Below are 23,952 nucleotides of genomic sequence, written 5' to 3'. Positions count from 1 at the left end.
TATTAAAATTATTCAAATACATTTATAATCATTCAATTTAAATTAAGTGCCAGATTTATTAAATAGGGCGTGAGAGCGCAATCCCATAAAAGTGCAGATGAGGGAATGTTCTGCGGGTGAATCTTCTGACAATGAACATTTCCATAATGACCAACACAATCTACCAAGAGCAGCGCAAATTAACGTAGATTTGTAAACAAGCAGAGCCAATGATAATCAGGTGTGGGTAATCTACTAACAATACAGGAACAGAAAATTGAAGATAGCATGGCTTGGCAAACTATATGTTGGGATATCGTCGTCTTCTGGCATTCAAAATGCACAATTCAAAACACGAGTGTATAAAATTCTGTCCCTTCTTCCATACTCTCTCTGTTCTCTGCAGTTCCTCCTACAGCAACTATCACAGCATGTCAAGCGCAAAACGGGTTAAGACACGCTTTTGGGGGGTGTTAAAACAATGGCGCAAATAGTAAATCGACTAGCACAAACCTTAGTAAATCACGTTGCATGATTCAATTAAATATTCTCCTCCCTTAAATTTTGCGTCTAAAAGGGAAACTCATAAAAATGCATATGCAATAATAAGGTCAGCTGCAAAAACAACCGTCCACGCCTAATTTATTAACACCAAAAGATGGATTGTGCTGATGCAAGCTGTTACTAAATCTGGCCTTAAATCACATATCACATCAGTTAAAGGTACAGTGTGTGATTTTTAGCGCCATCTAGTGGTGATGTTGCGAATTGCAACCAACAGAAGTTACGGTGGCCGACGAGATGTCGTTGTCTGAGACAGCAGAGAGTAGCCAGTTACACAATGAGGTTTCTTTACAACGATAAAGTAAGAAATTAGGTTTACTTAATTATTCAGTAAAACGATGTTATTGCGAATATTATTGTTACTTGTTCATCATTGTGTCAGTGTTTTATTCGCTGACTTTAGCTAGCTTCTTTGCACGAAGAACAACATAGTGACAAAACGCGTTTGTCCGTTCAGGGCCACTGTAGAAACATGTCGGCACATTACAATGTAAGCGGACGTGTGTAGATAGAAATGGCTCATTCGAAGGTAATAAAAACATAACGGTTCATTAAGTAAGGTCTTTATACACCACTGAAAACAGTTATGTATATGATATTGCATTTCTTTTTCACATTTAAAAGTCTGGAAAAACTCAACTGAATGTTTCTCATGATCTTGCAATGTAAAGGCCCAGATTTTTCCAGCCCATCTTCACATATGATTTTCTTTCTTATGTGAGATCGTCTAATGATGTTTAGTGAATGTTTACACTGCTCTTTTCCATACAATGAATGGGGATGGACCTAAAAAATACTGACCCAACAATTGAATGGGATATTGAATGGTTTCTCGTTTCCTGTGCTTCTGTTAAAACAACAACATCATCAATTAAATCCTTTTATCCAACTCTAAATACACTTGAATTAGACTGAGATTCTCACTAAATATTGAGCATTATTTTAGATATTTGATTCACATACCTAAATTATAGTCATAATGTCACACCAGCTTCACCTCTCAGCATTACAAACCCGCCACAACTTTACAGTAATTAATTTCGTCACGTACATACTTGCCAAATCAGATAATAATTGGCTTAATTATTTTAAGTGTGAAAAGCCCTGTAATCTACTAGAAATAATCATTTCACAAGATTCCAGGCTAACAATTTATTTAGCAGGTAGGACTACACATGTAAATGAAAGAATTAGGAAACAAAAAATCTATCCAAAATCAATGACAAAAAGCATTAAAAATAAGTCCAAGAAGCATACCAGGCAATAAAAAGTGCACATTTTTCTAAAGATTTTCTCCTGGCTCTTTTGCCAGTCTTTCTTAAACACCCAGATCAGAAATTAAAGAAATCTGAGGGAATTAATAACTAAATCAAATTTGATCTGAACACAATCCCATGACCCCGGGGGTCACAGCTTAACTGGAGCAAAAGGTCATTTTTAATCAAGGGGAGATTTTACACAAGAAAGGCACAACCCTCAAAGCAGAGAAGAGTTTCCCATTGGTTTAAATATTTATTATGATCTGCCGTGCTGGTACGCAAGGAAGCTTCGTTTCCGCCACAAAATAAAACATTTTTGCGTGATATAAAGTCAGAATTGCGTGATACAAAGTCAGAGTTGCGAGATATAAAGTCAGAATTGCGTGATATAAAGTCAGAATTGTGTGATACAAAGTCAGAATTGCGTGATATAAAGTCAGAATTGCGAGATATAAAGTCAGAATTGTGTGATATAAAGTCAGAATTGCGTGATATAAAGTCAGAATTGCGTGATATAAAGTCAGAATTGCGTGATATAAAGTCAGAATTGCGTGATATAAAGTCAGAATTGCGTGATATAAAGTCAGAATTGCGAGATATAAAGTCAGAATTGCGTGATATAAAGTCAGAATTACGTGATATAAAGTCAGAATTGCGTGATATAAAGTCAGAATTACGTGATATAAAGTCAGAATTGCGTGATATAAACTCGCAATTGCGTGATATAAGTCAGAACTGTGACTTTATATAACGCAATTCTGACATCTTTTCTCAGAATTGTGAGCTATAAACTCGCAATTGTGAGTTATAAAGTCCAATTCTAAGGAAAAAAAGACTGACTTTATATCACGCAATTGTGACTTTATATCACGCAATTCTGACTTTATATCACGCAATTGTGACTTTATATCACGCAATTGTGACTTTATATCACGCAATTGTGACTTTATATCACGCAATTGTGACTTTATATCACGCAATTGTGACTTTATATCTCCCAATTGCGTGTTATAAAGTCAGAATTGCGAGACATAAACATGCAATTCTGAAAAAAAGTTGCAATGGTCAGAATTGTGAGATAAAAAGTCGAAATTACCTTTTTTTATTCTGTGGCGGAAACAAGCTTATATAGGTACGAGAATGACATCATTGTATCAATCACACAGACACTTTTAAACTGATACCAAACATGAAAGAGAAAATCAAACTCACTTAGTTTACTATATATGTGGCATAAAGACATTCGGAGTGGCGGGACACGGAAGTCTGTACATATACAGAGAGCGTGGAATGTGAAGCCAGGTTTATTATTTAATTGTGCGTTTTTTGGTTTCTGAAGTTCCTGAATGCAGTCACACGGCAGAAAACTACCGTACAAAAAGGGTTATAATCGTAGTCCATACTGCTTGTGTGCTATATAACAAGTCTTCTGAAGCCGTAGCAATTATTTGAGCTCAACAGCATCCCTCCCTACTTTCATTGTACGAAAAAAGAGCAGAGCCAAACATCTTCATTATACAGGTTTCAAACAACATACAGGTTGAGTACATTATGACAAATTTAATTTTTGGGTGAAACATTCCTTTCAAAGCACTGCATCTAAAAGGAAGCCAAAGCCTCTAGATGTGAACAGTACATAGACTTTACTTCATTGGACCATAAACCTCATTAAGGCAATTGCTGATTTCCAGTAGCTTTATTGACACAATTCTATTGAAGACTACGAATAAAAAGAGCAGCATACTTTGAAGTGAAGTACAGGGTAATGTTGATGCTCCACTGTAATGTGCGATACTCATATTTTGGCACTTTATGATTTCTGATTACTATAAAAGTCACATGTATAATCATGATTCCTTCATCATTCAGTAGTTTTGTCCTGCTTGAAAAGTTCAATCTACCGTAAAAAGTGTCCAGAAATGTTTAAATCCTGGCATCTTGACAAACAGGACTGTGATCTTTGGGGAAAGTCACTCACCCAGAGCTCAGTGCAGTGTGTTCACCTGTTACCTGCCCTGAGTTCCCTTCAGCCCTGTTCTGCCGAGTCGGTGTCTCCTCGTCCTCCGTCGACGCCTGACGTCACTTGATGCGATGGCGCACCAGAGAGGACTCGTCCGTAATCTCTCCGTCTCGGTGGCATCGGCAGGGCAGGATGAGCAGGATGAGGAGTACGATCAGGACCACTGCACATATGCCCATCAGAGCGTATGCGAACACCCACATCATAGGCTCCCTAAGAGACACGCCACTGGTGCAGTCGGACGCTACCCCCTCGGCTAGGAACGGCCCGGCAATCTCTGCAAAGGGTACACCGCCGTTTTCTGTTTGGAGGACAGGAGAGGTATACAGAAAGAACGATAACCAAGATGGCTGCAGTAACACACTAGTCCACTCAAACAAACATTCCTGAGGCCATTTGAACAGTTTATCCCCAAGTAGACTTCGGTTGTTCCCAACCCTGGTCCTGAAGTACATTGTTTAAATTAATAAATTTTTAGCTAACTGTGATTTGTATATGTACATTTCTGAACATACTACATAACTAAGACGGTCACTAAATTGTAATGTGGACTCGACTCATGCATTTTCTGTGAAGCTGCTTTGAAACGATGTGTATTGTGAAAAGCGCTATACAAATGTGAATTGAATTGAAAAGAAATGAAGGTTTTTGAGGAAAACATTCCAGGATTTTTCTCCATATAGTGGACTTCAACGGTTATCAATGGGTTGAAGGTCTAAATTGCAGTTTCAGTGCAGCTTCAAAGTCTCTACACGATCCCAGCCGAGGAATAAGGAGAAATCTAGAGAAACCATCTGTCATTTTCTAAAAAAATTTAACATTTGACCGATGGTTTGGCTAGTTAAGACTCTTATTCCTTTGCTGTGATCGTGTAGAGACTTTGAAGCTGCATTGAAACTGCAATTTGGACCTTCAACCCATTGATAACCGTTGAAGTCCACTATATGGAGAAAAATCCTGGAATGTTTTCCTCAAAATCCTTAATTTCTTTTCGCCTGAAGAAAGAAAGACATGAACATCTTGGATGACGTGGGGGTGAGTAAATTATCAAGAACATTTTAATTCTGAATTGAACTTAATCTAAGTTACTTGACAAATTTTTGTTGGCCAACCTACAAAAGGTTCCCTCGGCAAAAACCCAATAGGATTTCGGATTATTGCAGAAAATAAGCTCTGTGACCAACAACATCTTATGATTCTTACACGTTTTGTTCATCATGATAGTCTTCATAAATAAACAACTTATGAACTTTTATGAATTATTGACAATGAGGCTGTGAAAGCAGACCAGTGAGTAGATGTGTTTTCATGTTCGGAGTGATGTTATTTAACTTTTTACATTTAAACATATATATATATATTTTTTTTTTTTTTTATTATTATTATTTATTTTTTAAGTCAGCCACTGCAAGCGTTTTTGATCATTTTCACAAAACTTTCATGGCCGCCAGAATATTTTGTTGTATGAACATCTGAACATGCAATGTATCAAAAGAAAGAACAAACCCTCTGCTTGAACAGCTTCATGCATTCTTATTACTGATGAAACTACTGATGGATTTTATGTCATAGAATACAACGTGAAAATATCTTGGGCTTCTGTTCACCACAACCCTTCCAGACAGGCAAAGAAAAGAAAACATGATGCAGCCAGACAAAGTCAGGACAGACAACGGCAGAAATCCTGTATTAACATCGGTGTGGCTTTTTCCAGATGTAAGATGCTGATGCAGGAAAATGAAATAAAAACGACGGTGAAATTGCCTGTTTTCTGCTGGACAGGCAAGTTAGTCCAACTTCAGCAATGTAACGTTAATTGAAAACTGTTGTTTGGTTTCTTTAGCTACAAAATGGGCATAATCATAGCGAGAAGTAACGTTTTTCCCTTGTCAATGTTGAAAAATATGTCATTGGATTGTAATTTCATATAACAGGACAGTGTACCAATAATGCTTGCTTTCAGAATTTGCATAAATAAAGTGCAACTTATTTGTTGGCATTGCTTCGCTACTGTGCTAACTAGCTAAAGTCAGCGACTAAGACACTGACACGTCTCAGACGACGACATGTTTGTCCTGTTTTGGCCACCGTAGCTTCTTCAAAAGGGAGTGGTGGGCTGAGCCGTTGGTTGCAATTCGCAACCGAACCGCTAGATGCTGCTAAAATCTACACACTGCACCTTTAAATTAAATAGTCTCGTAGCAGAAAACTGATCCTAAATGCAGCTGTGACACCCCTGGGCACACGTCTTTGAGGCTCCCGAACCCCTGTGTCTGCTTGTGTCCCACCTACCTGCACATGTGCTAACAGCAAAGCCCACCCTCTTTTGTGCACGGTCAAAGATGACGTAGAAGCCCTCCATCACAGTGGCTCCAATGACTAAGCCATTGGCTGAAGGGGAGACTCCGAACCGGAAACAGTCCAATGTCCCGTCAATATCTGTGACTGGCTGGACGTACAGCTGCGGAGAGAAAAACTGATGTCAAAAGAAGATCTGTGAGCCATGTACAATCTCATTTTCTGTTCAATTTAAGAAAATATGCAACATCAAAAACCACAAAGTATATCATGGGTTTGGAGCCTAAGGGTCCTGTGTACAAGCAGGGGTGCCGTAACGGGACGATTCCCCCCTCCATTGGGGAGCGAAACACATTGATTCAACCAACGCTGAATTTTAAGACACTCTTCCTCAGACACAAACTGTCCACCAGTAAAGACAAATGTTTGGTAAGAGATTGTCCCCAAAAAATCCTGAAAACTGACTGCTTCAAACCAATGTTAGTAATATATTAGAATTAATATTTTGAAATAGCTTTTATTTTTACACTTCAGTTGTAGTCGTGGTTATAAATATAACAAAGATTAAATTATTTTTATTTCAGTTTCTCTAAGGATAGTCCTGACCTGTGGGTGGATGGTGATGCGAAAGGACTGGCTGGTGTTCGTTGCTCTGAGGTAGATTGAGAGTTTGGGAAAAAGCCTCCATGGTGATTCTCCTCTCATCCAACACGCAAGCTTGGTGCCGTCAAAAAATCCAGCAGAGAAATCCTCAATCTAGGAGAGCAGGGTTACATCCAATCAATTGTAACTGAGGAGTCGTTTTAGAGTAGACTGAAGACTGAACCCCTTAAATACGCACAAAATGTGTGTTTCTGAGGTAAATAATTTGCCAAAAACGGAAGGTCATACCAATGATGTTTGCAGAATAGCCTCCACCACAGCACTAAACACATTTCCAGGAAGTCGCAGTAGAGTCGTCCCGCTATCCACGATGGCTTTATCTGAGTTGTACTGAACAAAATGACCAAAGGGAGAGAAAGATCAATCAAAAACAAGATCACTACATTCTTATTGCTGCCGTATATTTTATCGAATGCTGTAGTTACTCCACTGGCAGCCATTAAAGGTACAATTTCAACTCACCCTTGGCTCAATTCCAGTAATTATAAATGTGTTTTTCTAAAAGGATGGACTAGATTTTCTGGTTGAATTTACTTCTTTTTTTGGGCTAGACTGTGTCATGTACCTCTTTGCAATCTAGGTTTAAATTTTGGTCTCCAACTTCAAGCTTCAAGACTTCCACTTGATAGTACCACTCTTCCAGGATTGGCGTGTACCAAACTGAACCCCGGTACAAGGTTGGCTCAACTCCTCCCATGATCTGAAACGCAACACAAAGACATACTGTACAAGCATGTCATCTGAGGCATATCATCTTTCTTTTGTTTATTGTAAAAATCTTCCAAGATAATTAAATCCAGCTTTTAATGTTGTTTATATGTCTATGTGGTGTTTTTAATGTGCTTTATGATGGTACAAAATGGTTTGTCTCATTTTAAGACAAACCATATGTAAATTCATCAAATTCGACACCATTGCTGAGTATTTTCTCCTTAAAACTGCAGTGAACCGAAACACGGTTTGAAATCGCTGGTGTTTCTGACGTCACAATCTACCTTGTAACCAATCAGATCAACGTGTGATCGTCAACGAGTGGATCTCTGAGCTGGAGTGAGTGAATGGAGGCGGGGCTCATTTGCATATTCATAGAACCGCCATATATTAATGAGGCAAGAGTGTAGAGTTACATTCAAGCTATTTTAAGGCATGAAGAAACGTTTGAATATGTAATTTTGGTGATCAAAGATGATTTTTGAGAAATAATGATTGACTACAGGGGGACTTTAACAATGGATACTCTTGATATAAATTAAGGCAAGAAACTACAGGTGAATACGGGTTTAATTTAACTAATAGATATCAACATACTTGTCCAGTTGATTAGACACATCAAGACAATTGTTTTGTATTGCAGGTTTTCTGAAATGTTACGTTTAAATATGCAAATAGGGCATTATCTAAAAATAATAATTTTTAATCTGGCTTTATCCAAAGGTTTTTACAGAGGGGATTTTTCGATATCTCTTTTAATCACCCCATAAACACGAAAATACTGTCAACAGCCAGAAAAAGTGTCTTAACTTAAATCTTTTTCACACTCAGGTAAAGTCCCTTTTTCTTTTATCGAAATATTTAGTTAAGTGCTGGTGTTTCATTACTACGTTTTCAACTCCACTATACAAAAATAGGGTGTCTTCTAGTTGTATTTATTGTTCATTTATCTGTTTAAGTTTAATTCTGCTTTTCTACTTGACAGCAAAAGTTATCAAAAGTCTCTGTATAAATAATTAAATAATTATAAATTAAAATGAATACAAAATTATTTTATTTATTTATAAATAAATAAAAATTACGAATGGAAAAACTATTTTGACAGAAAAGGTATCATCTGAATCCCCATGTTCTCTTTTTTTTTAAAGTAACAATAATATAATTGTGGATCTACAGCATCTACTTCCTTATATTTAAGAATATTAGATAAAGCAAAAGATTATCAAAATACATTCAAATGAAGATAATAAAAAAAATAAAACTGACTAGATCTGGCATTTGCCTTCTGCAAATAGCCTCTAATTAAGAGGCTAGTCAAATATTTCCAGAAGGCTTTGGACATTGTTCAGCGGTGGACACAGGACACACCCCTCCCCACCGCTCTTCCCATCTGCTCCTCTCTGCGGGACACGTGGCCGTCTCTTCTTCCAGCGCTCCCGTATTGCTAGCAGAATGTGCTGGCAGCAGGGGGCTCTCTTTAGCTTAATTAGCTTCTCACTAACGAGACACGCCATCCTATAGGAGGCAGCGGAGGTGTGAGACACAGACGCACTGAGCTTATTATGTTTCTTGAGTAGCACTGAGAAACCCAATCTCATCTGTCTTTGAATGAGTGTAAACGGGTCTGATTTATGAGAGCAGGAATCCGGAATACTACTTACGGCACCAACTTGTATGATTAAAATCAATAATACCTGTTAATAACAATGTTCTCAAATGTTTTACCAGGGGACACTTGTGATCAGGGTCTCTGATTTTGTAGACAATGGGCTCAAACTCTGGTCCACTCTTCAGATTTGTTCAAATTGTCCATAGAGACCGCTGCTCCTTGTTTGAATACACTTTTCAGTCTAATATTGTGGTGCCGTCTATAATAATCTATTTCTAATAAACCTACACATAAACGGTCTCTTCTTGCAGTTCTTGGGCAGAATAAGCTGTACTGAACATTTTCTACCATTTAAAGTCCCCCTGTGGTGAAAATCCAGCTTTTAATGTTGTTTATATGTATATGTGGTGTTTTTAATGTGCTTTAGAAAAATCATGTATAAATTCATCAGTCAACTCCATTGCTGAGTATTTTCTCCTTAAAACTGCAGTGAACCAAAGACAGTCTCAAAAACACGGTTTGAAATCGCTGGTGTTTCTGACGTCACAAACTACCTTGTAACCAATCAGATCAACGTGTGATCGTCAACCAGTGGATCTCTGAGCTGGTGTGAGTGAGTGGAGGCAGGGCTCATTTGCATATTCATAGAACCGCATATACTAAGTGAGGAAAGGGTGTAGAGTTACATTCAAGCTATTATAAGGCATGGATAAATTGTTTTCAAGTTAAAAAAGTTTAAATATGTAATTTTATTGATCAAAGATGAGTTTTAAGGGATAAAATTATTGACTACAGGTACAATTTTACCATTTTAAAAACACCCTTGCTTAACTCAAAATGCTTTCCATCATATTGACATTAATAAGTTATCTAACATACATTGTTTCCCTAATTTAGAAACATTACCAAAAGTATGCTAAAAAAAACTAAAACATTTAATTAAAAAAAGAAGTTATATAGTGTTAGCAAAATTAAACAACTCTTGCCATAAGTATTTTTGAGATATTACCAAAGACAGTAACATTTATTTTATAGCTGAAGTTATTTAAAGAATGTTTTGTGACTAAATTAATAAATATTAATAGAGATACTTAATACTGAAACTTATTTCACATGAAAATTGTATCGTTTTTATGTTAACATAAACAAATTGGTGTACACACAGTAGCAGTTCACTCCTAGTAGTTGGATTAGTTTTGTACTAATTTGGATTGTATATTTTTGCAGTTCAATGTAAGACTGCTTCAGGTTTGGTACACACCAAGCTGCCGCCTGCTGGGTCAGCTGTAGTGCTGGCTGAGACTCCTGCTCCGCACATCTGGAGAGAAAACACATCTGGAATCCCAGTCTGACGCACAACAGAGTTGAAGAAGGGTTCCACTGATGGGTCGGGCTGAGAGGAGAAGAGACAAAATGCATCCTATTTAAGGAGCTCATAGTATTTTCAGATCAAATAATACTAATAGTCTAAATCCAAATGGTCCCACTTTATATTAAGTGGCCCTACTACCTGTGAACTTACACTGTAGTTACATACTATGTACACATGTAGTTACCATGCAAGTACACATTGGTCCATGATATCTACAGCTGTAATATTTGTGTACCTACACATATGTAACAACCCACAGAATGGTGTGTGTAAGTACAAATGTGTAATAGGACATTTGAAACAACACTTTTTTCAATTCAGAAGTACACATGTAATTATTAACTACATTTTGTAACAACATGTATTTACACAATTTGTTAATATAAAGTGGGACCATCCATCAAAGAATACCAATATTTTGAATACATGTCAAAATACCTGTTACACTGCTTTGAAACCAACACAAATATTCTATTTGAAAAAAACAAACTATGTCACAATAGCAAATATACAATTATTATTGTGTTCACTAGTAGAGTATATAAACCATTATCAAACTCAAAACACCATTGATGTTTGAGGATCTAAACCACACCTTTGTGACATTTAACTTATCACGTAACAACCATAGCAGAGCAAAATTACACAGTTTGCACACATTGCTAACATAACACACCTTTTATAAATAAAACACCTATGTAACACCATCATGTGACTTACCCGAACCAATAGAGGATAAGCAAGTCCAAGAATTCCCTGCCAGTTGATTCCAGGCAGAAAGAAGCCTTCTGAGGTGAGGATTGCAGCTATGTTGATGGTGATGTTACCACTGGGCCCTTTAGGAATGGTGATGCGGTCAGTTCCCAGTTCCCCCTCCCATTCTCCCTGAGTGTATTTTACTGCAACTGCTCTCCCAGTGCTCTGATATGTACTGGAACTGAGCAAACCATCATAACATTGATTTATCACTAATGCAATACAAACATAATTCACTAACAAACATTAAAAGACTGGAATTAACGAATGTAAGTTTTGTCTGAATGCTTTGTTATAAAACAGTGTGATGTAGTTGTAAGGTGTTTTGATCTTACAGTGTTATAGTAGTGCGTGATGTAGGGATGTGATCTTACAGTGCTCTGTTATAGTAGTGTGTGATGTAGGGATGTGATCTTACAGTGCTCTGTTATAGTAGTGTGTGATGTAGGGATGTGATCTTACAGTGCTCTGTTATAGTAGTGTGTGATGTAGGGATGTGATCTTACAGTGCTCTGTTATAGTAGTGCGTGATGTAGGGATGTGATCTTACAGTGCTCTGTTATAGTAGTGTGTGATGTAGGGATGTGATCTTACAGTGCTCTGTTATAGTAGTGTGTGATGTAGGGATGTGATCTTACAGTGCTCTGTTATAGTAGTGTGTGATGTAGGGATGTGATCTTACAGTGCTCTGTTATAGTAGTGTGTGATGTAGGGATGTTATCTTACAGTGCTCTGTTATAGAAGTGTGTGATGTAGGGATGTGGTCTTACAGTGCTCTGTTATAGTAGTGTGTGATGTAGGGATGTGATCTTACAGTGCTCTGTTATAGTAGTGCGTGATGTAGGGATGTGATCTTACAGTGCTCTGTTATAGTAGTGTGTGATGTAGGGATGTGATCTTACAGTGCTCTGTTATAGTAGTGTGTGATGTAGGGATGTGATCTTACAGTGCTCTGTTATAGTAGTGTGTGATGTAGGGATGTGATCTTACAGTGCTCTGTTATAGTAGTGTGTGATGTAGGGATGTGATCTTACAGTGCTCTGTTATAGTAGTGTGTGATCTTACAGTGCTCTGTTATAGTAGTGTGTGATGTAGGGATGTGATCTTACAGTGCTCTGTTATAGTAGTGTGTGATGTAGGGATGTGGTCTTACAGTGCTCTGTTATAGTAGTGTGTGATGTAGGGATGTGATCTTACAGTGCTCTGTTATAGTAGTGTGTGATGTAGGGATGTGATCTTACAGTGCTCTGTTATAGTAGTGTGTGATGTAGGGATGTGATCTTACAGTGCTCTGTTATAGTAGTGTGTGATGTAGGAATGTGATCTTACAGTGCTCTGTTATAGTAGTGTGTGATGTAGGGATGTGATCTTACAGTGCTCTGTTATAGTAGTGTGTGATGTAGGGATGTGATCTTACAGTGCTCTGTTATAGTAGTGTGTGATGTAGGAATGTGATCTTACAGTGCTCTGTTATAGTAGTGTGTGATGTAGGGATGTGATCTTACAGTGCTCTGTTATAGTAGTGTGTGATGTAGGGATGTGATCTTACAGTGCTCTGTTATAGTAGTGTGTGATGTAGGGATGTTATCTTACAGTGCTCTGTTATAGTAGTGTGTGATGTAGGGATGTGATCTTACAGTGCTCTGTTATAGTAGTGTGTGATGTAGGAATGTGATCTTACAGTGCTCTGTTATAGTAGTGTGTGATGTAGGGATGTGATCTTACAGTGCTCTGTTATAGTAGTGTGTGATGTAGGGATGTGATCTTACAGTGCTCTGTTATAGTAGTGTGTGATGTAGGGATGTTATCTTACAGTGCTCTGTTATAGTAGTGTGTGATGTAGGGATGTGATCTTACAGTGCTCTGTTATAGTAGTGTGTGATGTAGGGATGTGATCTTACAGTGCTCTGTTATAGTAGTGTGTGATGTAGGGATGTGATCTTACAGTGCTCTGTTATAGTAGTGTGTGATGTAGGGATGTGATCTTACAGTGCTCTGTTATAGTAGTGTGTGATGTAGGGATGTGATCTTACAGTGCTCTGTTATAGTAGTGTGTGATTTAGGGATGTGATCTTACAGTGCTCTGTTATAGTAGTGTGTGATGTAGGGATGTGATCTTACAGTGCTCTGTTATAGTAGTGTGTGATCTTACAGTGCTCTGTTATAGTAGTGTGTGATGTAGGGATGTGATCTTACAGTGCTCTGTTATAGTAGTGTGTGATGTAGGGATGTGATCTTACAGTGCTCTGTTATAGTAGTGTGTGATGTAGGGATGTGGTCTTACAGTGCTCTGTTATAGTAGTGTGTGATGTAGGGATGTGATCTTACAGTGCTCTGTTATAGTAGTGTGTGATGTAGGGATGTGATCTTACAGTGCTCTGTTATAGTAGTGTGTGATGTAGGGATGTGATCTTACAGTGCTCTGTTATAGTAGTGTGTGATGTAGGGATGTGATCTTACAGTGCTCTGTTATAGTAGTGTGTGATGTAGGGATGTGATCTTACAGTGCTCTGTTATAGTAGTGCGTGATGTAGGGATGTGGTCTTACAGTGCTCTGTTATAGTAGTGTGTGATGTAGGGATGTGATCTTACAGTGCTCTGTTATAGTAGTGTGTGATCTTACAGTGCTCTGTTATAGTAGTGTGTGATGTAGGGATGTGATCTTACAGTGCTCTGTTATAGTAGTGTGTGATGTAGGGATGTGGTCTTACAGTGCTCTGTTATAGTAGTGTGTGATGTAGGGATGTGATCTTACAGTGCTCTGTTATAGTAGTGTGTGATGTAGGGATGTGATCTTACAGTGCTCTGTTATAGTAGTGTGTGATGTAGGGATGTGATCTTACAGTGCTCTGTTATAGTAGTGTGTGATGTAGGAATGTGATCTTACAGTGCTCTGTTATAGTAGTGTGTGATGTAGGGATGTGATCTTACAGTGCTCTGTTATAGTAGTGTGTGATGTAGGGATGTGATCTTACAGTGCTCTGTTATAGTAGTGTGTGATGTAGGAATGTGATCTTACAGTGCTCTGTTATAGTAGTGTGTGATGTAGGGATGTGATCTTACAGTGCTCTGTTATAGTAGTGTGTGATGTAGGGATGTGATCTTACAGTGCTCTGTTATAGTAGTGTGTGATGTAGGGATGTTATCTTACAGTGCTCTGTTATAGTAGTGTGTGATGTAGGGATGTGATCTTACAGTGCTCTGTTATAGTAGTGTGTGATGTAGGGATGTGATCTTACAGTGCTCTGTTATAGTAGTGTGTGATGTAGGGATGTGATCTTACAGTGCTCTGTTATAGTAGTGTGTGATGTAGGGATGTGATCTCACAGTGCTCTGTTATAGTAGTGTGTGATGTAGGGATGTGATCTTACAGTGCTCTGTTATAGTAGTGTGTGATGTAGGGATGTGATCTTACAGTGCTCTGTTATAGTAGTGTGTGATGTAGGGATGTGATCTTACAGTGCTCTGTTATAGTAGTGTGTGATTTAGGGATGTGATCTTACAGTGCTCTGTTATAGTAGTGTGTGATGTAGGGATGTGATCTTACAGTGCTCTGTTATAGTAGTGTGTGATCTTACAGTGCTCTGTTATAGTAGTGTGTGATGTAGGGATGTGATCTTACAGTGCTCTGTTATAGTAGTGTGTGATGTAGGGATGTGATCTTACAGTGCTCTGTTATAGTAGTGTGTGATGTAGGGATGTGGTCTTACAGTGCTCTGTTATAGTAGTGTGTGATGTAGGGATGTGATCTTACAGTGCTCTGTTATAGTAGTGTGTGATGTAGGGATGTGATCTTACAGTGCTCTGTTATAGTAGTGTGTGATGTAGGGATGTGATCTTACAGTGCTCTGTTATAGTAGTGTGTGATGTAGGGATGTGATCTTACAGTGCTCTGTTATAGTAGTGTGTGATGTAGGGATGTGATCTTACAGTGCTCTGTTATAGTAGTGTGTGATGTAGGGATGTGATCTTACAGTGCTCTGTTATAGTAGTGTATGACGTAGGGATGTGATCTTACAGTGCTCTGTTATAGTAGTGTGTGATGTAGGGATGTGATCTTACAGTGCTCTGTTATAGTAGTGCGTGATGTAGGGATGTGATCTTACAGTGCTCTGTTATAGTAGTGTGTGATGTAGGGATGTGATCTTACAGTGCTCTGTTATAGTAGTGTGTGATGTAGGAATGTGATCTTACAGTGCTCTGTTATAGTAGTGTGTGATGTAGGGATGTGATCTTACAGTGCTCTGTTATAGTAGTGTGTGATGTAGGGATGTGATCTTACAGTGCTCTGTTATAGTAGTGTGTGATGTAGGGATGTGATCTTACAGTGCTCTGTTATAGTAGTGTGTGATGTAGGGATGTGATCTTACAGTGCTCTGTTATAGTAGTGTGTGATGTAGGGATGTTATCTTACAGTGCTCTGTTATAGTAGTGTGTGATGTAGGGATGTTATCTTACAGTGCTCTGTTATAGTAGTGTGTGATGTAGGGATGTGATCTTACAGTGCTCTGTTATAGTAGTGTGTGATGTAGGGATGTGATCTTACAGTGCTCTGTTATAGTAGTGTGTGATGTAGGGATGTGATCTTACAGTGCTCTGTTATAGTAGTGTGTGATGTAGGAATGTGATCTTACAGTGCTCTGTTATAGTAGTGTGTGATGTAGGGATGTGATCTTACAGTGCTCTGTTATAGTAGTGTGTGATGTAGGGATGTGATCTTACAGTGCTCTGTTATAGTAGTGTGTGATGTAGGGATGTGATCTTACAGTGCTCTGTTATAGTAGTGTGTGATGTAGGGATGTTATCTTACAGTGCTCTGTTATAGTAGTGTGTGATGTAGGGATGTGATCTTACAGTGCTCTGTTATAGTAGTGTGTGATGTAGGGATGTGATCTTACAGTGCTCTGTTATAGTAGTGTGTGATGTAGGGATGTGCTGCTGCAGCTACAGCAAAGTTGCTGCTTCCAGTATCAACCAGGATGTTCAGCTGCAATGACAGAAAACAATGATGTTACACACATTTTTTATGCATTACTTGGTAATAATGACATTTCAGAGGAATACTCCATATTAAATATAACTTCTTATCATCTGTAACATGCTGTTGATTAACGGTGAAAATAAAACAACATCACTCGGCTAGTAAAGAACCGATTAAATGTAAATGTTTAACTTGAATGCAGTGTATGTCACTTTGGATAAAATGTAATGTTAAAGAAAAAACAACAAATAAATGTACTTTTAATGGAATGCTTTTTTGTTAAGCAGAAATGTATAGCTTCTTTTTGTTAAAAACTGTTGAGCTGTAAAGTCTAATTTATTTGTTTTTTAAGTGGGACTACTTCGCTACCGACATAATTCTTGTGGATGGAGTTATCTCCATGTGAAAAGTTCTTTAAGGATTGTTACATCACATCCCATATCATATGAGAGTTACCGGGTTCATCAAGAGCTTTAACAGCTTATACGCTCCTGGAAAGGTCTTCCACTAAATGTTGGAACATGCAGGGATATGCTCCCATTCCACTTGATACTGAATGTGTTAAGTGGGGTTCTTGTCTGCTTTTTTCACAGGCAGTCATGTTCTGCCAGACTCATGTTCACAGGAATATTGCCACGCTGGAATAAAAAAAGGGACCTTCCCTGCTGTTGTGTGAAGTCACACAGTTCTCTAGAATGCCATTGTATCGTGTAGCATTAAGATTTGTCCTTAGAGAAATGACTGAAATAACCAAACCCATTAATTAGAAGGGGGTCAATCCTTTTGGCCATATAGTGTTCAAATATACGGAAATAAAAAGAAATAAATGTTGAGCTACTTTTTGCATGTCTACAGTGGATATAAAAAGTCTACACACCTTTTAGCAACCAACAGCGTTTTTTTTTTTTTTTTTTTTGTGATGTAAAAATTTAAATCATATCAGAACTTTTGCATGTTTAAAGTTTCATCTACTTTCTTAGCGCACATTACTAGACTTGACTAGACCCGAGCAAGTTAATACATAGAAAAACAATTGTTTGTCATGGTAATCTTTAATCAAAATTAGCAAATTTGCTTCCGCTCTGGATCAGTTTGACGGTTTGGGTAGAATATCCTTAACCACTCCCCTCCAACCATCAGTCTGCTATGAGCGGGGGGATGGAGAGGAGGTGCGCTAAAATAACCCCCCGCCCTCTATTCAATACTCCGTTTCACTTGGAAATACGTCACAATGAAGTAAAGTCGGTTGCAACTTCCAGTTCACTGGGACTTTAATGTTAAAATTACAACCTATAAAGTTACACTGCACCCTTTGATTTTATTACAGCACTTAATCTGTTTGGATAGGAGTCTATCAGCTTGGCACATCTTGACTTGAACAAACTCGTCTCCATACCGGCGTGATGACTCCGACTTCCAACCAGATGGAACTGGATAAATATTCTGAATGTTCTGATCCAATGTGACTTCTGACCTGTGCATACACTGTTCGCTCGTTGGCCAGAGGAGAACTGGCCCCCGACTGAGCCTGGGTTCTCCCAAGGTTTTTTTCTCCATTCTGTCACCTGATGGAGTTTTGGTTCCTTGCCACTGTCGCCTTGGCTTTTGGCTTGCTTAGTTGGGGACATTTAATATTCAACAATATTATTGCTCTGCCTTACTTAAGGTGGACGATGATGCAATTTTCTTATAAAAACAAACTTTGTTGTATTATTTTCATGTTATCACTGTGAAGCTGCTTTGATACAGTCTGTATTGTAAAAAGAACTATATAAACAAAGGTGACTTGACTTGGGAATATTTTCCTACTCTTCTTTGCAAAGATGTTCCAGATCAGTCAAATTGTGAGGGCATCTCCTGTGCACGGCCCTATTCAAGTTCCCCCACATATTTTCTATGGGATTTAGGTCTGGGCTCTGGCTAACCAAGACAGCAACATAGTTTCGGCCCACATCTGGATGTGATCCGTGTGGAATCCACGTGGGCCGGATCTGGGCCGACATTATGTTGCCAGTACTTGCCAGAAAGAGCTGAAACTTTTAAAGTGGCTGTAGGCCTCTTGACAGCCTCCCTGACAAGTTTTCTCTTTGACTTCTCATCAGTTTTAGAAGGACACCCTGTTCTAGATAATATCCCTGTTGTGCCATACTTTCTCCACTTGTTGCTGACTGACTTCACTGTGTACCATGGTATATCTAATGCCTCACGTGAGTGATACCTTTCAACAATGAGATCCCGTTAATCCGAGTTATTCCTATGTTCTTTGTGGCCCATGACTCTTATAGTAGCATGCAACCAGGAAGATGTCAGAAAAATCTTATAACAACAGTTAAGGTTTATTTTGAGTCACTTCAGGTGAAAACAGGAGTGTACTTTCACATGAGCTTGATGATTAATTCTAAACACAGCTACAGTACATATACCCAATTATAAGAGGGTGTGCACACTTATGCATTTAGGTTATTAGTGGCCAAGCACTGAAAGTGCGGAGGCACCCCTTGAAATCGTTGGCGTTCTTATTATTCTCCCGCTTCTTCTTCTGTATGGAAGTCTATGGCAGCCCATAGAACCGCTTGCAGGAAAGTTGCATGTACCGTTCCACCCCTAATAGGTATCGGATCATATTTTTTTCTCCCCTCCGATCTCCGATCTAGCGTTCTGGGCCAGTATCGGCACGATACCGATGACGTGGATCGGATCGGGACATCCCTAATTGTGATGCTATAATTAACGAATGCATTGGTGTAACATTACGAAACTCAGTATATGCCATCAGCACCATGCCCTGAAGGTACTGAAATGTGTGACTGGTTTTCAGTGGCATTGCACAGGTTGTAATTTTTTACAATAGAGGTGCAAAAGTTATGACGAGATTTATTTCTAGATCATAACTTTCTACAGTAGATCCACTGTATATAATGTCTTTGCAGTCAGCCACAATAATGTAGTGTCTTTGAATTATCTTTATTTGGGAGCCTTTCTCAGCTAATATTGATATTAATTGTGATTAGTTTGATTAATTACTATATCACACAATTTTTATTTTGACCAAAGTTTTTAATCTATTGATAATCCCAAATCTGATGTCACCAAGTAAAAATATTTTAGTAGTTGATCAGAATTAACGTTATAAGAGTTTCTGAAAATATTGGATATGCATATTTTTTTTATATATATATATATATATATATAAATATATATATATATATATATATATATATAAAATGTATTTATTTATATATATATATATATATATATATATATATATATATATATATATATATATATATATATATATATAAAATATAAAATATATATATATATAAAAAATATATATATAGATATATATATATAAATTTGCATAAACTTTTAACAATAATATTATATATGACATTATATCAGAATGGTTTTCTGTCTAAACAACAAAAAGAAATTAAGAATTGATTTTAAAATAAACAAATGCTTGATTTGAGTAGTCTAGATTACAAATTAGTCTGGGATCCATCCATCCTTCTCTTACACCATCTATGCATCTTCATTTTTTACAAATCTTTAAAATACAAATCTTCAGAGTACCGAAAGCTAAACAAACAACTATCTTGTATTGTTTTAGTTTATATTAAATCTTTGTGCCTCAAATGTCAACCACCTAAAAACCATCAAACCCTGCTGGCACAGAGCCCTCCAATTTAGCCTCTCCACACATGTTTCTGTTAGCCAGGCGCTTGCGAGGCGGTCACAGCAGTTGGAATAATGTTGTTGGAGCGCTGGTTCAACGAGGGGGAACTAATGAGATAACAGAGCTGTGCCATCTCACCCAGTTGCCAAAGAGGCCATTATGGGCATTCCTCATCGTTAACGCCATCATAATATACACACAGATCTGCTCCACTGCACTGATCCTAACAGCTTATTTAAAAACACTTAAACTCTTGAACCTAGGAACGCATTTTAATGCCGTGTTTGAATTAAACATTATGGAAAATCTTCAGTTGTTATTAAGTAATGATTTTTAGATCTATTCTGAGGAGGAGGAATAAGTGAGAATGAAAGGCCCCGGCTATGTTTGAAACACAATACTACTGTACGGCATACTGTCTACTGTAATATGGGAAATGAATACACATAGTATGAAAAAGAAACAGTTGTGTCCTAAATGATGCACTATACACTTAACGGTGTAGTGTATGAATTTGATATGGTTATTTTGTCATTCAACATTAGAGTCTGATAGCCACTCCCCTCCGTTTCCCTTGACAAATCTTGTCAGTGCCAATGTTTTGTCACAAGATGCACATTAGTACACATAGTTTCACATTAGCAAGTAAACTGATAAGAACAAGCATTGGCCAATAATGTGTCTGCTTTGTACTTGCTTAGTAAAGTACTTCAGAAATAGAATGAAATACGTTTTTGTTTTTCTGAGCATAGCCTCTGTTTGTGTAGGGTGTGAAAGAAATTCAAGAGGAACAATCGTCTTCTGTTTAACTAGACCTTTCTAAGTAAGCCGAAACTTGATCAGAGTTGCCTGTTATTGTGTGTAATTCCTCATTCCTTACCAGCTTTAACTCAAGACGATTATTGAGGACAAATTTTCAGGAAAACGGCACAAAGTGCAACCGTTGTTTCGATCACGGTTGCAATCACACTCTTCAGAGGAGAGATAAATACAATAACAATAGTTTAAAAACTCAGGGGTCTTTCAGTATTAACAGTAGTGCTTGCCTTACAACTAATAAGTCTGGAGGATACATTAAAGTCCCACTGAAGTGCATTGGAGCGCGCAGCTTTGTTTGATGCGTTGACAATTCCCACTGAAACAGGAAGCTAAGGCGGGACATATTAAATGGCTCCTCCCCCTTTTCAAATAGCCAATAGCGTTTAGTTTACCCCACAGACTGCAAGTCGTACTTGACAGCGACATGGAAGTGAATCCGAGCGCTGATGATACGTTGGATTCAATAGTAGAGCTGTGAATAAATTCTAGCCGTTTCATTCATAACCAACAAACAGTTGGAAAACAGAATAAATCTCGAGCATTTGAGCAATCAAACACACATCTCCATATTTCTCCGTGAAGTGTAAACGATCGCTTTGGCCAGGTGGCGTTTATAGCATAGGGGGCGGAGCTTTAGATTCTAAAGAGCATTTGATTGGACAGAAGATGTGATGAGAAGCTGAAGTCTCCGTGATCCATTTTAGCGGAAGTGAGAGACTAACCTTAAGGCTAACATATTCATACTAAAAACCTATTTCAGGGGGCCTTTAAGGACAACTTCCTCACTATGGCAATGTTCCCGTCATGACTACTGGCTTCTTTCGGTAACATTAAGTGTGTCCACAGCAGGGCCCTGGCACACACATACTCCCGCTGGTTCCAGGAATCGGGCCCCTTCCCTGCGCTCCTCCTCTCTGCGCTCCCATGGCTCCTCTACTGGTAAAAGCGGGCTCTAATCACCCCTATCGAGGTGGCTTAGCTAATTGGCAGGCGCTCTGTCACTGGGAACGCATCTGCTACCTGTTTGTACCAATTAGCAGATGTGAGCCACTCCAGTCCGACGCCTCCGCACATACGACAGATTCCGCAATTAGTGGCTCGTTTAGAAAGAGCGCCTCAATTAACATGAGTACCCTTAATTACATATTCGCAGAGGATGCGGGAAGATCCTGGCCTCTCGCAGTTCACCTCACTCATTCGTTTGTGATGAGATGAGAGAATAAACATGATGTTCAATGACACTGGAGATTTCATTACAATATTTCCAGAGAGACACACCGTGTGAAGGATTTATGATCACTTACAGTCAAGCTTCATTTTCTGAAGAGAGAGGAATGCAATTACAGTTATACCAATTTCTGTTGTACAGTTCATTCAGTTAATATCCAGAACAGATCCATGCAATTGTCGCTTCAGTTACGCACGTGTGTGTGTGTGCTTTAATTATGAATAATCCCAAAACAAATGAATTACATTACTGTCCAAATTTGGCCAGATTTCATATTTCAAAATACAATATAATTTAGCAAAGAATCAAATGTATTGATCAATTAAAATAGGTTTGAAAACAAGGCTGTGAGAGGTAGACCGTACAGTCCGATCACTTAAAACCTTTCACCATCTACACAATCAACACATCTAATATTAACCAAACACTTTTGATCAGAAAGAGAAATGGACAACGGCAATTGTGACTGGCCATAAAGCCTGTACAGACACACGCATCTCCTCCAGGCCCTAATCTGAGTCAGCTGCTCTGATGGAGGGGCCCGCTGTCATGTGAACCCATGTGAGTTGGCTCTTACTTATTCTCAGCACAAAGATCAAGGGCTCTTTGGCGCCCAAGGCGTCTCATAGAGACTTTCGCATCACATGCTTCTTGAACTGATTTGCTCTTAAAGGCTGAAACACTGCTCTGAGATCAGCCTGGCCTACAGTACCCCATCTAATCTGATGTTTTTGAAGCACAGTAACAGCTAATCAGAGATCAGCCGAGTTTTGAACGAGACTGTGAAGGGCAAACCACATGAAAAAAGGTTTAAAACACATGCCTAGAAATATAATGTCATTTCATATAATAAAATATCACATCATGCTGATGCTTTTCTCAGAACTACTGTCTTTTACCTGTCCCAAGTTGTTTTTATGTGGATGTAAATGATGTCAGTTCCTCTCAGAGTAACCACAGGTGCAGTTCACCACAACTATGGTCCTTTTCCACAAGTGTTTGACCTCCAGAAAGTGTCAAAACACAGTTGGCCCTAGTTTTGAACAGCATATAAAATGTAGCGCATCTGCTGTTGTGAAAAGTGTGTGCTTGTGCTATATTTCTTTCAAATAAATAATGGTTGGTTTGATATCTTGCTCGTGCGACTTAAATGTCTATACTTTTGAAGAGGCTATGACAGAGAATCTAGTTAAAGTTACTATGTAAAACAGATGCCGCAGGGTTTTAACTGGAAACTATTTTGACACTTCATGTACAAAGGAAAACATGAAATAGATTGAGGTTTCAAAATGTGTATGCTACATACCGTTTGTTCCGGAGTCCCAATGACCATCTCCATGTAATATCCCCTACCAGAGTCTCCTTTTAAATTATTGATCATGTCCAGAAAGTTGACGATGCCCGCTGGGTCTGACGCCAGGGACAGTCCGCTCTCCACTGCCTCTTCATTCTGTCGCAAAGGCCTGAGGTCCAGCTGCACAGACGGGTCGAAATTCCCAGCAAATATTTTCAAAGGTATTTGAAACACTGAATGGGACGTCCAGAAGGAGAGAGAAAGTAGCAGGAGACCGTAGTAGAGCCGCATCTCGCCAAACTTCACCGTGATAGACACTCAGCTTTGCTTCAAAGTGCAGAACTCTGTCATTGACGGCTGAAGTTCCATTCTGATTATTAGTTATGGGAATAATCTTCGGCAGAGAGTGTGTGAACCAGACAGATGCCGCGGGGAAATAAAGTAGGCTATGTGTGTGTAATATGTTCAATTGATAACTTCCTGAAAGAGCACATGACGGATATGACGAGCGTTCGCAAACATTCCAGGGCCAGAGGCGTTGGAGAGGGAAACACTATAGTATTGGGCTGTGTCTCAAAAGTTAGTGTAGGCTACTGCCTAGGCAGCATTTGTGGGCGGCCAGGCTGATAAATCTGATAAAATGAGAGTCAGTAAAGGGGGACAATCTTTTGGGGAGTAAATTTAATCTTGCTGTGTTCAGTCTAACGAGAAAACTATTTG

The 23,952-nt window shown here is 38.5% G+C and overlaps 1 protein-coding gene across 1 annotated transcript; it reads right to left on the bottom strand.

The window, feature by feature from the left end:
* Positions 1 to 1,680: 1,680 nt before the first annotated feature.
* bace2 (beta-secretase 2) lies at positions 1,681 to 23,726 on the bottom strand. The gene is made up of 9 exons (XM_082180657.1): positions 23,245 to 23,726; positions 16,130 to 16,218; positions 11,196 to 11,412; positions 10,365 to 10,496; positions 7,349 to 7,483; positions 7,012 to 7,113; positions 6,727 to 6,876; positions 6,115 to 6,283; positions 1,681 to 4,123 (listed from the first exon to the last, which is right to left on the bottom strand). Exons 1-9 carry the CDS (start codon positions 23,521 to 23,523, stop codon positions 3,882 to 3,884), a joined length of 1,515 nt encoding a protein of 504 aa, XP_082036783.1. The 5' UTR covers positions 23,524 to 23,726; the 3' UTR covers positions 1,681 to 3,881.
* Positions 23,727 to 23,952: the final 226 nt, after the last annotated feature.

Source organism: Leuciscus leuciscus, assembly GCF_965113295.1.
Source record: "Leuciscus leuciscus genome assembly, chromosome: 9".
Taxonomy (NCBI): Eukaryota; Metazoa; Chordata; class Actinopteri; order Cypriniformes; family Leuciscidae; genus Leuciscus; species Leuciscus leuciscus.
Note: the sequence above shows the minus strand (reverse complement) of the source record. Positions and strands in the feature narration are given on the sequence as shown.